This window comes from Gopherus evgoodei, chromosome 5, assembly GCF_007399415.2.
Source record: "Gopherus evgoodei ecotype Sinaloan lineage chromosome 5, rGopEvg1_v1.p, whole genome shotgun sequence".
NCBI lineage: Eukaryota > Metazoa > Chordata > Testudines > Testudinidae > Gopherus > Gopherus evgoodei.
The window spans coordinates 85,025,414-85,039,743 of record NC_044326.1 but is presented as its reverse complement, the minus strand read 5'-3'; the positions used below and the strand labels follow the sequence as shown (position 1 = coordinate 85,039,743).

The following is a 14,330-nucleotide window of genomic DNA, read 5'->3' as shown; positions in this document are numbered from 1 at the left end:
CATACAAACTAATATGAGCAGGCCAAAAAGGCATCAAGGCGTTTAGGGAGATACTTGAATGGTAGAAAGTTAGCCAACTGTGTAACTGTAATTAGGAATTACGAACAAGGTGGGTTTTTTTCCCCACAGATTGACCCACTTGAAATAAATAGAAACTTTTTTAAAAGATACATGCATTAAATTCAATGCATGCAAGGTGCAGTTTGCCAGAATATAATCTTAAATCTTCTCTCATACAGAAACACTGAAGAGTAGCAAGTAGCTATTTCACATCTAATGACAAATCTGAAGAGATTGATTAATGCAACAATATCATGCAGCTGTCCCATTAAATCATCATAAAGAATGTTTGGACAGTATAAAAAAATAAACTAGAAATGCCATTTCCAAATTATATTTCTTAAGAATCAGGTTAGAATGCCGTATTAAATGAAGATTTTTTTTTTTTTTTTTAGGAAGGGATTACTGCATTTACCTTTAATATGGAAAAATTGAGTGTATGTGGGGATAGTGCAAGATACACTATGGACATTTTGGTTTATCTGACATATAACTTCAAATCAAGACACCAAAACATATTTGGTAGTCTTCAAAAACTGGCAGCTTTGACAGTCCATATAAAACAGCTGTCAAAAATCTCATTAGCTATCAATCTGATCTGCCCTCACAGGTTTTAAACCTGCCTACTTCCACTTTACCAAGTGGAGACTTCCTGGTTCTCTCCTTCAAACACCCTGCACAATTCTGCCCTTTCCTAATAACCTAATCTTTAGCTCTTTCTGTATCTCCCCGTATTTCCCAGCCTTGATGCCAATCTTGACACTGTTCATCCATTTCAATAGTTATCACTGTGCCTTCTTCCATGCCTCCCCCTAAGTATGGAATGCCCTTCCTGGTCCACAAAACCACTACTTTCTTCATATTCAAATCCCCAACTATCTCTTAAAACATTTCTTGGTACTATGCAATGAGAAAGACCGACATATTGAAGTCCCACTCCTATCAAAACCTGCAAGAAAGTAGCTGACTGATAGTGGCTAACTAAGGGCTTGTCTACACTGGCACTTTACAGTGCTGCAACTTTCTCACTCAGGGGTGTGAAAAACACCCCTCTGAGCGCAGCAAGTTTCAGCACTGTAAAGCACCAGCGCTGGTAGCTATGCCCCTCATGGAGGTGGTTTTTTAGAGCACTGCGAGAGCACTCTCCCAGCGCTCTACCGTGACTACACAAGCCACATTAAAGTGCCGTTGCGGCAGCGCTTTAACATTGCCAGTGCAGACTAGCCCTAAGAAACTTGGTAAGTCACAATGTTAGTTTATTAGGTCGCATTGTTTTATTGTGTACAATCTTCACCTCACACATGATGCATCCTTTCCCTCTATTCTGTCTTTTTTATACTCATACTAGCACTGAAAGTACCTTATTTTAGGTTTGTACAACAGACTGTGGATGCTACCAGAAAAAGCTACATGAATAATACAGTGCAGACAAAAGTCCACAGGCTATACATACAGATATTAGAAGCTTTGGGCCAGTTCTGAGAAGGTAAATAGTACAAGAAAAATTTCATCTAGCAGATTGAGGAGGAGGGCAGAGCACCAGAAACTCCCGAAATCTGTTTCCAGTATGTTGGCTTAACATTTTGCATTCTACAGTATTGTAGGCTACTGGCCTGTCTCCCCAGATCAGAAACAAATTGACATCGCATTCCTAGTCCTTTGCTTCAGTGTTTCTGCTTTATTTTTTCCAAACACCATAAATTCAGCACTTCAATTGTCCCTTCCCTGGTAATCTGAGGTCTTCTGCAGTTGCATCTATTCCCTACAGGTTCCCTGCTCTGCTGCCTGCCACAGGAGTCAACCTGCTTCCTGTAGCTTTCCTCCCTCAACTAACACCTTTAAGCCTTTATTAGGAATCAAGTACTTGTGAGGCAAACTACAAGGCCCCAACCTGTTCTTAACAGGGCTCTACCTCAGAACAGGGTTGACTGCCCCAGGCCCCATGGTATAAAAAGGGGCAGACTATCCTGCTTCACCCTTTTACCCTAGGATCTCAGAATGCCTTAATTATGCCTTACAAGTCATCTGTCTGGTAAAAAAGCATTATCCACATTTTAAATATGGAAAAACTAAGAATCAGAGCAGTTAAATGACCTTCTCAAGGCCTCAGAAGTCTTGTTACAATCAGAATTAGCAGCCAACCTCCTTGCTTGGTACGTACTCTGCTAGATTGCATTGCCTCCCATGAAAGGCACAACCTTTCAATGCCCAAATTCCTATTTGCAAAATGAGGAAGCTTACCTACCTCATTAGGAGAGTTGGAAGGCAAGTGTTAAGCACTTCGAGACCCTTTGATAAAGAACATTATTTGAGTGCTTAGTGTTACTATTTTGAAAATCCAGAAACAGGGAATTCAACATTCAGATAAACACAAAAAAACCACACATAAAAATACTGGAACGTATGGAAAAGCAAGTAATATCCCTAAGAACCTTAACTCTGCTCTTGTACACGTGTGTACTCCTCCTTGTAAATTAGATATCTACCAAGTATCTCAGCTGTCTTAGATGTTAAAAACCTATCGATACTTTGGTGGTTAAGAAAGTGTTAAAGATCTCTACGTTATGGGTCTTCAACCCAGACCACTGCTTTACACAGGTGATGAATACAGAGTTTAGGGTGTCAACAGCTTCAGAGAACTGACCTCTGAAGACAGTGAAGGGTTAAACCAGTAAAGTTTCCAATGAACGACTGCCATGAGAAAATCATATCAGGAAGGTAAACTTGGAGCTAAGTACGACTGTGGTATATCTGAAGGAGAAGAGAAGAGAAATTGATTTTGCTGCTTTGTCAATAGAAGTTAACCTAAGGAAGTCTCTGGTTAAACAGCCGGGATTTACATGGGTGATTGTGACACATCAGCCATAACAGTCATGTATGGAAACAGCACTCCTTGAAGTTCCATTACACTTGTCAATATGTTTAGTAGTTTTGTAGAAACAAAAAACAAAAAACAAAACAAAGTCTTCCCACAGAGTTTTAAACCATGTGCTCAAAAGCTTTCCAACAAACTCATTCCTAATTAACTTAAAGGGGATGGCTTTTTAGAAGCCAAAGTTTTAGTTGGTCAAGAAGTTTTCTTCAACTGTATTTCCTTTGTCCCACAAGGTGAGGCTAGCTCCGTAAGACAGATAGCTAAAGATTATATGTACATCCCATTTAATGTATGCTGTAGTATTAATAAGAGCCAGGCCCAGCCCTTTTCTTCACAGACAAATTCTCTGAATTACTGCACATGCAAATGTAGCTGTGGTATTTCCTTTAAAGGAAGGAGGTGTAACACTCTCCCCCAACACCTGTATAAGCCATATACACCATCATAATGGTACACGCATTTGTAGTTGTGTAAGGTATTTCAATGGGGTAATGTATGTGACTCAATGTCAGTGCTGAAAATCGATTATGCAAATGTGTATGAATGATTTTGACCCAGCCTGTGCCATGGTTCATGGCACAATTAGGTCTCATTTACACCACAAGATAGACACTGTTAAACTAAAGTTATGAGATAATCATGTTCTGTTACTGGATTCTCATCATCCCTGGATTTGGAGCATAAACATGCGGCTCAAGTACACAGGGGAACAGAACTGAGGAGTGAAAAGGAGAAGCACAACACTTCACAAGCACGCTCAAATTCATTTTCGGCATGACTAAGGAAGGAGAGGAGAAAGGAGATGGTCATCCTTGGCACAAACGCGTCCACCATGATTAAGAGTTAGTGGGTTCATATTATGCTAAATTCAACAGAAAGAACAGTAAGGGAAATATTTTGCAAGTACTGAATTGAGTTTTAGCTCTATGCCTCACATTGACTGGTGGGAAATCAAGGCAGGTCATACAGCTGAAGTTATGCATAACCATATAAAATGTAGTGAGTTGACTAGTTTACTGAGATTCTTAGACTGCAAACCTAACTTGGCTAAAAACCTGTTACCTTATCATGCATGCTGTAGTTAGGCTGAAGTGACAGAACAGGGATAACTATAGCTAGAGGGTAAATCACCACTGACAGAGAGGAGATTATGCTTTGGTTGCAACAGACACTTTCATTGAATCTGAAATGCTGCTTTTGAAACTAGATTAGCACAGTAAAACATTAACAAGCTACAAAAATTCATTAGGCCAAACAATGCACACCTACTGAGGAACTAGTGGTCTACTTTGACAGCTGTGGTAAATGTAAAGGTGCTCATTTTATTTTAATCTGCTCCAGCTTTTCCTTTTTCACAATTGGATACAAATTAAAAAGAAACAGTTTCTATAAGGAAAAACCCTGATTTTTCCTTCATAAACCCATTATGCATGTGTCCCAGTGGAGTAAGAATTTGACAAGAAAAAGAAGCCCCTGGAATTAATTTCAGAAGGAGATGGTCTGACAAGTGTTGTGCGTTTTTTTTGTTTGTTCTCATTAAGTTATGGGAACTAGCCTTCCCATAGCCTTCTTCCTCAATACAAAGCCAATATATTACCATCATACTTGTTCATAAGCCAAATATTTTTGGTAAAAAAGTAATGCATCAAAAAGCGAGGTCAGCTTAGAAACGGGTCTACACCAAAATTTGATGATTTTAAGAAAACTCTAATACATTGTCATTTTGTTTACCTGGAGCATCTGCAGGTGTGGAGCCCTTCAGCTCCCTGTGGCCACGGTTCACCATTCCTAGCCAATAGGAGCTTTCCCACAGCTTCCATTGGCTGGGAACACTGAACCGGGGCCACAGGGAGCTGAGGGCTCCATGCCTGCAGATGCTCCAGGTAAACAAGACATCCCAACCTGCCAGAGGCTTACCCTGACAGGCCGGGAGCCAAAGTTTGTCAACACCTGAAATATAGGGTCAGCTTATGAACGGGTCATACAGTTTTTGCTATTTTTACCCAACTATCTTGGGGGTGGTGGGGTCGGCTTATAAATGAACCGGCTAATGAACAAATATAGACAGTATATCACATTCTTGAGATACTGATACATTTCCTTACCCAAAAAAAAAAAAAAAAAAAGCCAGCAATTTTTTTCTGCCATCACATTTGCCCATTAGCTTGCCTTCATTGGCTTGCTCTTAATTGTGGTAGAAACTATGGCCAAGATCCTGAAATCTCTTGGGGAAGACCTTTACATGTATGAAAGAATTAGGACCAATAGTTTATCTGCCTCTTGGGAAAAAAAGACAGGCCTTTCAAAGAAAGCCCACCAGAGATCACAACCTTTGCATACAGACTGGGAAAAGGGGAGAGAAGCAAGCCAAATAACTGTCCGTCTATCAGCTTTGACAGTGTTATGTCCAAGTGATTAAGGAGTGCCAAAAAGTGGTCCTCTTCCTTTATACATGGGCAAACCAGTTCTTGTCCTCCTCTTTTTTATAACTTACATATGGTAAGGTGATGCAGCAGATCAGAGCAACAAAGACAGACCAGAGTGTTTGACCTGCTTGCGTTTGCTGGAGAAATGCTTAGTCAACTTAAACCCTGAGCAAAACCCTGGCACAAATTCCCAGTCCCCGATTACACACACCACATTCATCCCATCAGAAGGGATGACCGCAAGTATGCAATGCTAGTTGCTTAAGACAGTCAGGGATCTTGCCATATAGATGTCTATTTCTCAACACAAGTTAATGTGGCATAGCTTCGTAACACGCTTTGAGATCTACTGAAAAGCGATATCATAACTAGGGACTATTAACAAATATTGACCAATGAATAAGATTTCAGCAGTCTGTTACTATGGTTGCAGAAAAAGATACCCAAAATAGCAGCTATATCTAATACTGCCCCATGATAGAAAGGAGGCATCGCTACACAGGAGTGTGACTGATATTGCAAGATGCACATCTTTATAGGTGCCCCTCTGCCATGTACATTGGCCAAACTGGACAGTCTCTACGCATAAGAATAAATGGACACAAATCTGACATCAGAAATCATAACGTTCAAAAACCCGTGGGAGAACACTTCAACCTCTCTAACCACTCAGTGACAGACTGGAAGGTGGCAATTTTGCAACAAAAAAAACTTCAAAAACAGACTCCAAAGAGATTGCTGAACACGAATATGCAAATTATATACAATTAACTCAGGCCTAAACAGAGACTGGGAATGGTTGGGTCATTACACTAATTGAATCTATTTCCCTATGTTAAGTTCTCCTCAAACCTTCTATGGGTCATCTTAATTATCACTTCAGAAGTTTTTTTCTCCTGTTGATGATAGCTCTTCTTAATTGATTAGACTCTTCCTGTTGGTATGCATACTTCTACCTTTTCATGTTCTCTGTATGTATCAATCTCCTGTCTGTATGTTCCATTCTATGCATCCGAAGAAGTGAGCTGTAGCTCCCAAAAGCTCATGCTGAAATAAATTTGTTAGTCACTAAGGCCATGGCTACACTGGCGCTTTAAAACGCTGCATCTTTCGCGCTCAGGGGTGTGAAAACATACCCCTCTGAGGGCTGCAAGATACAGCATTGTAAAGCCTCAGTGTAATCAGTGCCGCAGCGCTGCAAGCAACACTCGTAGAGGATGTGGTTTATGTGCAGCGTTGGAAGAGCTCTCTCCCAGCGCTGACGCTGCGACCACACTCACACCATACCCTAAGGTTCAACAAGTACTCCTGTTCTTTTTAAGAGTGTAGCAGTGTCCCAGTGGTGGTCAAGGGATGAACAACTCTTTTGACAAGCATGCTGGAAGTATAACTCAGTAGATATTGGAATCTTCCAATACATTTATGTGCAAAGCTTAAAGATTTTGTCCTCAGCACACTTGGAGTTACTGCATAACTAGACTGAACTATTGTTACTTATGCCAGCATTATCACTTGACTGGATTTCTATTTTCTTTATAAGTGACCTTCAAAGGATATTTAAAAATTGGGCTTATGAATTTTTTATACTTCTTTATAATGTAGACTGAAAGCCTCAAAAGTTGTCTTTAAAACCATGATTTCTTTTTTTTTTTTTTTAAATCTTAATCAGCAGGAATGTCAAGTCTTTGCTCATTTGTTTTTGCTGGGGCAGATGAACCTCACAGGGTTCTCCCTTAACCAGCTAGCACATGGTAAAAGACAAATTGCCCAGGCTACATGAAAGTCTGAGAATGTGTTTAAAAATCCACTTTTCATCCTAGTTTAAGCATTCCTTTAGAGTGTAGTTCTGCTATGAACAGTGACTATGTAATGACACATTCCTATTCAGTTCTGCTCCCTGTGCATGTTCAAAGTCTGCTTGCTTTGGTAACAAAAATATGGTTCCCCTGGATTTTTTATTCCTATCACCACTGCTGAACTAATACGGCTATGAGTTAGTGAAATGAATGAAACCCAGTTCAGGGGGAAAATATTTGTCCTCATTTACTTATGTACAACCCACTACAGAAGGCTAAAATTTAACCTGAAGAATCTATTACTAGTTACGGAACACAGTAGGATATTCAGATCCCAAGCTGAATTTGCAGGACTGACAGAAGGGCAGACTTCTTTTTACAAGTTATTAGATAATTTGCTCTGGAAGTAAGTGAGACACAGAGCACATCACAACATTCTTAAAAGTCACTTTTCAAATTCGATCAGCACAAGAGAGTAAGTATAAGAACGGCCATACTGGGTTAGACCAAAGGTCCACCTAGCCCAGTACCCTCTCTTCCAACAGTGGCCAATGCAAGGTGCCCCAGAGGGAATGAACAGAACAGGTAACCATCAAGTCATCGCCTATTCCCAGCTTTCGGCAAACAGAGGCTAGGAAAATGATCCTTGCCAATAGCCATTAATGAACCAATCCTTCATGAACTTATCTAGTTATTTTTTGAACCCTGTTATAGTCTTGGCCTTCACAACATCCTCTGGCAAGGAGTTCCACAGGTCAACTATGCATTTTGTGTGAAGAAATACTTCCTTTTGTTTGTTTTAAATCTGCTACCTATTAATTTCATTTAGTGACCCCTAAGTCTTGTTATTTACTCCATCTCATAACACACGTCCTTATTTACTTTCTCCACACCAGTTATGATTTTATGGTACTCTATCACCTCCCCGCCCCCCGTCATCACTCTCTTCCAAGCTGAAAAGTCCCAGTCTCATTAATCTCTCCTCATATGGCAGCCATTCCATACCCCTAATCATGTTTCTTGCCTTTTTCTGAACCTTTTCTAATTCCAATATATCTTTTTTGAGATGGCACACAGTATTCAAGATGTGGCCACACCATGGATTTAGATACGGGCAATGACATTTTCTCTTATTATTATCTACCCCTTTTCTTAGTGATGCTCAACATTCTGTTTGCTGTTTTGATTGCCACTGCACACTGAGTAACTGTTTTCAGAGCACTATCCACAATGACTCCAATATCTCTTTCTTGAGTGGTAACAGCTAAATTTAGACCCCCATCGTTTTATATGCATAGTTGGGATTATGTTTTCCAATGACTGGAAGACAGCTAATGTGACATCAATATTTTTAAAAAGCCTCTACAGGTGATCCTGGCAATTACAGGCCAGTAAATCTAAGTTCACTACCAGGCAAATAGGTTGAAACTACAGTAAAGAACAGAATTATCTTACACACAGATGAACATGATATGTTGGAGAACAATTCTTTGAGGAAGTCAACAAGCATGTGGACAAGAAGGATCCAGTGGATACACTGTACTTTGACATTCAGAAAGCCTTTGACACGGTCCTTTGCCCAAGGCTCTTAAGCGAAGTAGACACTCATAGATTAGTAACTAGTTACAAGACAAGAGACAAAAAGGGTAGAAATAGACAGACCATTTTTACAGTGGAGAGCAGAAAACGGCACAGTCCCAAGGATTTGTAGTGGTACCAGTGCTGTTCGACATATTCATAAATGATCTGGAAATGGGGGTAAACAGTGAGATGGCGAAATTTGCAGAGGATACAAAATTACTCAAGATTGCAGTCTGCTTTTGACTTAACTAAGAGTTACAAAGGGATCTCACAAAACTGGGTGACTGGGCAACAAAATGGCAGGTGAAATTCAGTATTGATAAATGCAAAGTAATGCATATTGAAAAACAATCCCAACTATACAGACGAAATGATGCAGTCTAAATTAGCTGTTACCACTCAAAAAAGATCTTGAAGTCATTGTGAATAGGTCTCTGAAAACATCCACTCAATGTGCCTCAGCAATCAAAAAAGCTAACAGTCAGGAACCACTAGGAAAGGGATAAGACGGAAAATATAATGCCGCTATATAAATCCATGGTACATCCATACCTTGACTATTTCATTCAGTTCTGGTTGCCTGGTCTCAAAAAAAGATATTAGAATTGGAAACACCACAGAGAATGGCAATACAAATGATTAGGGGGTATGGAACAATTTCAGTATCAGGAGAGATTAAAAAGACTGGGACCTCTCAGCTGGAAGAGAGATGACAGAAGGATGTGATAAAAGTCTATAAAATCAGCAATGGTGTAGAGAAAGCAAATAGGGAAGTGTTATTTACTCCTTCATATAACACAAGAACCAGATGTCACCCAATGAAATTAATAGGCAGCAGGTTTAAAACAGACAAAGGAAGTACTACTTCACACAATGCATCCTTCGGAACTCATTGCCAGTGGATGTTGTATGGCCAAAAGTAGAACTGGGTTCAAAAAAGAACAAGATAAATTCATGGAGAATAGGTACAGCAACAGCTATTAGCCAAGATGGTCAGGGATGATGCAACCTCATGCTTTGGGTGTCCCTAAACATCTGATCACTAGAAGCTGGGACTGGATGATAGGGGATGGATCACTTGACAAATTGGCCTGTTCATTCCCTCTGAAGCACCTGACACTGGCCACTGTCAGAAGGCAGGATGGGCTAGCTGGAACATTGGTCTGACCCAGTATGCCTGTTCTTAAATTCTTAAGAAATTATGGCTTTGGACAAGTGAAGCTGTTAAAGGGAAGAAGGTGTGGTGCTTGGATGCAGCTTCTCAGTGGGGATTAACAGTGGTTTAGCTTCTCATCTTCCCCTGAACTGCACTCTGATCATGAAAGAGTGTCCTAGAAGCCATCTAAGTTCTGTGAGCAGTAGGGACCCTGGGTTCCAATGCCACTGGCTCTCCACTATCTTTAAATGATGCTTCCCTGTGGTAGAGTGGGCAGGGGAGGACTGAGGAACTCAAATGGAGCAGCAGGAGGGAATAGTAGCCTCTGCATTCCTGCAATTTTGCTCAAACTCTCCCAGCTACTCCCTGACAACTCACCTTTGGCTAAGGATCCTCAAAGTATGAAAAGCAATGTGCCAGAATATGGTGGAACTTCACATTTGCCCTTGAGAGCCCTAAATAAAGAGGACTCCACCAGCCATTCCCTATGAGCCTTCCCCTCCATGTGCTTTAAAGCTGAGTTTACTTTAGAATATGCATTTGCAAAGTATACTTTTAAGAACTGAATTTAGTGTCTCCTAGATGAGGCATTTATGGAAACTCACTGATTATGGCTTGCCCCTACTCCTCTCTAAAGTTTAGGACGTGTACATTAAACTCACAAATATTCTGGTGCTCATTTGTTTTCTCTCCTTGATCCTGTAACTTTTTAATACTAAAACAACATGTCAACAGGAAATATTTTATTAATCTGAAAATCCAGACAAATTTATTGAAAACTATACATTAAAGAAGGGCTAATCAAATTAAGATACTGTCAAAAGCCATTAGACAGACCTAACAAATGTAGATGTTAAGATTAGCTCCAAAGTACAGACAAAAGCATATTGCTAACAAAATAACTGAAGTACAGATAGTAATTAACACCTAATATACTTTCTGCAGTAACAGTGACCTTTTCTTGTTACAAGTTTTACACTTGTTGCATGTGCTCCCACTTCCTGGTTTGTCAGAACAGAAGCCTCATGCAATCTCAGACATCTATCTAAAGCAAGCACAAAAAACTAAAACTACCACCAATATATTCATTATCCATATTCAAGCAGTTCCTAGAGGCCACAAGTAAAAGTAGAGCTCCATTGTAAAAATGTAATAAGAAAAACAGTTACACACACATCCAACACTTGGGCACCCTGTATAGTGCGAGTTAAACATTCGGGCAAAACTGGACCAACTGTTTTCTTAACATGGTATTGAGAGTTCATTACAACATTGTGCTGTAGATTACTCAGAACAAGAAATACATTCAGTTTTCATTATTGCTTGTTATGAACTATTAAAAACATCTATGGTAAAACCACATGTCATGGTAGTGTAAAGATGCTCACTCTAAGATGGTAACCCCCTGTAACAGAGAGAGATCTGATGATTAATATTACTGTTTTACTATATTGTTTCTCTAAACAAAAGCTCAGTTTTCATAATTGTTTTCTCTCTAATGTTTGCATGGCAAGAATTTGTAAACTTGTTAAAACTTCCTAAATAAATACTTAAAAAAAAAACAAAACACTTGTATTCTTAATTCAAGCTACTGCTGTTTTGAGGTGCAGAATCAATATGGCATGCATCTGGTTACTTTGTAAATTGAAAGGCCATGTGAACAACAATTTTGCTAATAATCAAAGTAAGTGTGACTGACACCTATATTTAAATAAAATAGCTTTCCCACCACCTTAGAATATGAAAATTCCATGCATAAATGGAAAGAAAAAGGATTATTCATTCACAGCCTTTAGTGACAGGCTGTCAAACCTTAGTCCCAGATTTGGACCTTAGCGTCCAAAATATGGGGGTTAGCATGAAAACCTCCAAGCTTAGTTGCCAGCTTGGACTTGGTACTGCTGCCACCACCCAAAAGACTAGAGTGTTTTGGGGCACTCTGGTCCCCCTGAAAAACCTTCCCTGGGGACCCCAAGACCCAAATCCCTTGAGTCTTATAACAAAGGGAAATAATCCTTTTTCCCTTCCCCCCTCCAGGTGCTCCTGGAGAGATACACAGAAGCAACCTCCGTGAATCTAAGCAGAGGGAATCCACCCTCTGTAATTCCAGTCCTGGAAACACAAGCACTTTCCTTTTCACCCAGAGGGAATGCAAAGTCAGACAAACAAATCCAACACACACAGACCTCCCTCTGACTTCTTCCTCCCACCAATTCCCTGGTGAGTACAGACTCAATTTCCCTGAAGTTTCCCAGTAAAGAAAACTCCAACAGATCTTAAAAAGAAAGCTTTATATAAAAAGAAAGAAAAAATACATACAAATGGTCTCTCTGTATTAAGGTGACAAATACAGGGTCAATTGCTTAAAAGAATATTGAATAAACAGCCTTATTCAAAAAGAATACACATCAAAGCACTCCAGCAACTATAGACATGTAAATACAAAAGAAACAAACTCTTTGGTACTCACAACTTGGAAACAGAAGATTAGAAAGCAGAAACTACTTCTCCAAAGCTCAGAGAAAAGCAGGCAGAAGAAAACAAAGACTTCAGACACAACCTTCCCTCCACCCAGAGTTGAAAAAATCCTGTTTCCTGATTGGTCCTCTGGTCAGGTGCTTCAGGTGAAAAAGACATTAACCCTTAGCTATCTGTTTATGACACAGGCCCATAAACATTATACCTTCACGGAAAAGTTTTTTAAAAGACTTAACACAGTTTGCCATACTTTTTCAATTAAAAATGAACATGTTGAACAACAATGTATACTACATTACACTGATGTGTTTCTCAATTACTACTGGGAAAAGCTACAGCTTCCCTCAAGGCAAATGAGATTGACATCTGTGTAGATTTTTTTAAAAGCTTAATTTATAATGCATAGACATATTACCTTTAACATCTGCAAAAGTTGTAAGCAGAAAAAAAGAGAATCTAGCCAGAATATATTAGTAAGTATTTCATAAGAATGTAAATAAGTGAAAAAAAGAGTTTTCAGAAAAGGAAATAATGTAAGTGTGCCCAGAGTTTTTACTTGCTTCTCTTGCTTGCGTATTTTGTTACTTTCACTTTCACCTCCAGAAAGAGCATTAGAAAAATGATCTGCTTACCAAGTTGAATACAGTTTCTACAATATCCCTGTTGGATACTTCACCAACTTCCACCAGTCCCGTCAGCACTGCAAATTTCATCCTGATGCCTCGGATAGGGATTCCTGGGTTCAAGGGCTGCAGGGTACTCCCCACTTCAGCAGCACTTCCTCCTTTCCCTCCACCTCCTCCTCCTCCATCATCACCTGCTGGCTGAAGAACCTGTTTGCCTTCGCTAGCCATAGCTAGCTCAATTCAGATTACCACTAGCTGAGATGCCAGAGGCACAGCCGCCACAGCCAATGAGGAGCGATTTCAGGGGCAGGGAAAGGGGTCTCTTGCTCACTCTCTCTTCAGGTCCAACTTGCGAAACACCCCAAGTACACGGGGTGTGGAGAAAGCTCGCCCAAGCTTGGCTTTTCCTCCACAGCAGGGCTGGGTCAGCTGCCCCACTGCCCCGAGGCAGGTACGGAAAGCCCTGAAAGGCAACACATCCAGTCGTTTGAAAGCCCCTGCAAGGCAGACGTCCCCCCAAGTTACCAATGGTCCACCTCCTCCTCCTCCCCCCCCGCCCCACAAAACAGGGACTGTAGCAGCCGGAGAGCAACCATCTCTCCCCGCCCCCTAGAACTTGCCCCACAGACAGCGCTGGGTTTCTCAAGGGGAATCAAGGCGACGCGCCCAGTGCCCGGCTCCATTCCCTCCGTGTTTCCAGCTCCCGGGTTCGGACCTCCGCCGCAGCTGAGCGTGCAGAGCCCGCTGCCCCTTCGCCCGCTTGTGCACGCACAGGTGCAACGACAAACCACTCAGGAAGGAAGTTCAGGCTCACCCAATTCTCCTCCTCGCGTCTCGTGCGCCGCGCGGCTGGGGCGAGGGGGGTGCTTTAATGCCCGGCTGAGAGCGGGCTGCTTTGCTGCCCCACTCGCGAACCCTTTCGCCGCTAGCCCCCCTGGCGGAGAAGCACCCGCCGCTCCTAGAGCGGGAAGGAGCCGAAAATTTCAGCCACCGCTGCCTCACCCCGCGGTCTCAATTAGCCCCGTGTCTTCCTGCCCAGGCTGCAAACGCGGCTGCTCTCTGCCGCCATGACAGCACGGAGCCCCGGGAGAGCTGCCGGGCGAAAAGCCGTGCGCCTGCGCGGCCAGGCACTGGCAGGCGGGCGGGGCGCAGAGCAGGGCACGGGGGCCGGAGGCCGCGCACACCCAGGTGAGCGCAGGTGAGCGGCGCGCGCAGCGGCCGGCCGCCAGGGCGGGAGCTCTGGGCGCAGGGGCAGGTGGTCGCCGGGCCGGAAGCTGCTGCGCAGCAGCCACCTAATCCTGCCTCCTGGCCCGGGATTAGCCGCTGGCGGAG

At 41.8% G+C, this 14,330-nt stretch overlaps 1 protein-coding gene across 7 annotated transcripts in view; it reads right to left on the bottom strand.

Moving 5' to 3' along the window:
- The window catches only part of LRBA (LPS responsive beige-like anchor protein), a 427,307-nt gene extending 413,218 nt beyond the window's left edge, over positions 1-14,089 (bottom strand). For all 7 annotated transcript variants that reach the window (XM_030563560.1, XM_030563562.1, XM_030563561.1 and 4 more), the window contains exons 1-2: positions 13,813-14,089; positions 13,005-13,461 (exon numbers count right to left, since the gene is read on the bottom strand). In XM_030563560.1, the coding sequence (XP_030419420.1) occupies positions 13,005-13,226 (222 nt within the window). In that variant the 5' untranslated portion in view covers positions 13,227-13,461; positions 13,813-14,089. The remainder of the gene's footprint in view (positions 1-13,004; positions 13,462-13,812) is intronic.
- Positions 14,090-14,330: the final 241 nt, after the last annotated feature.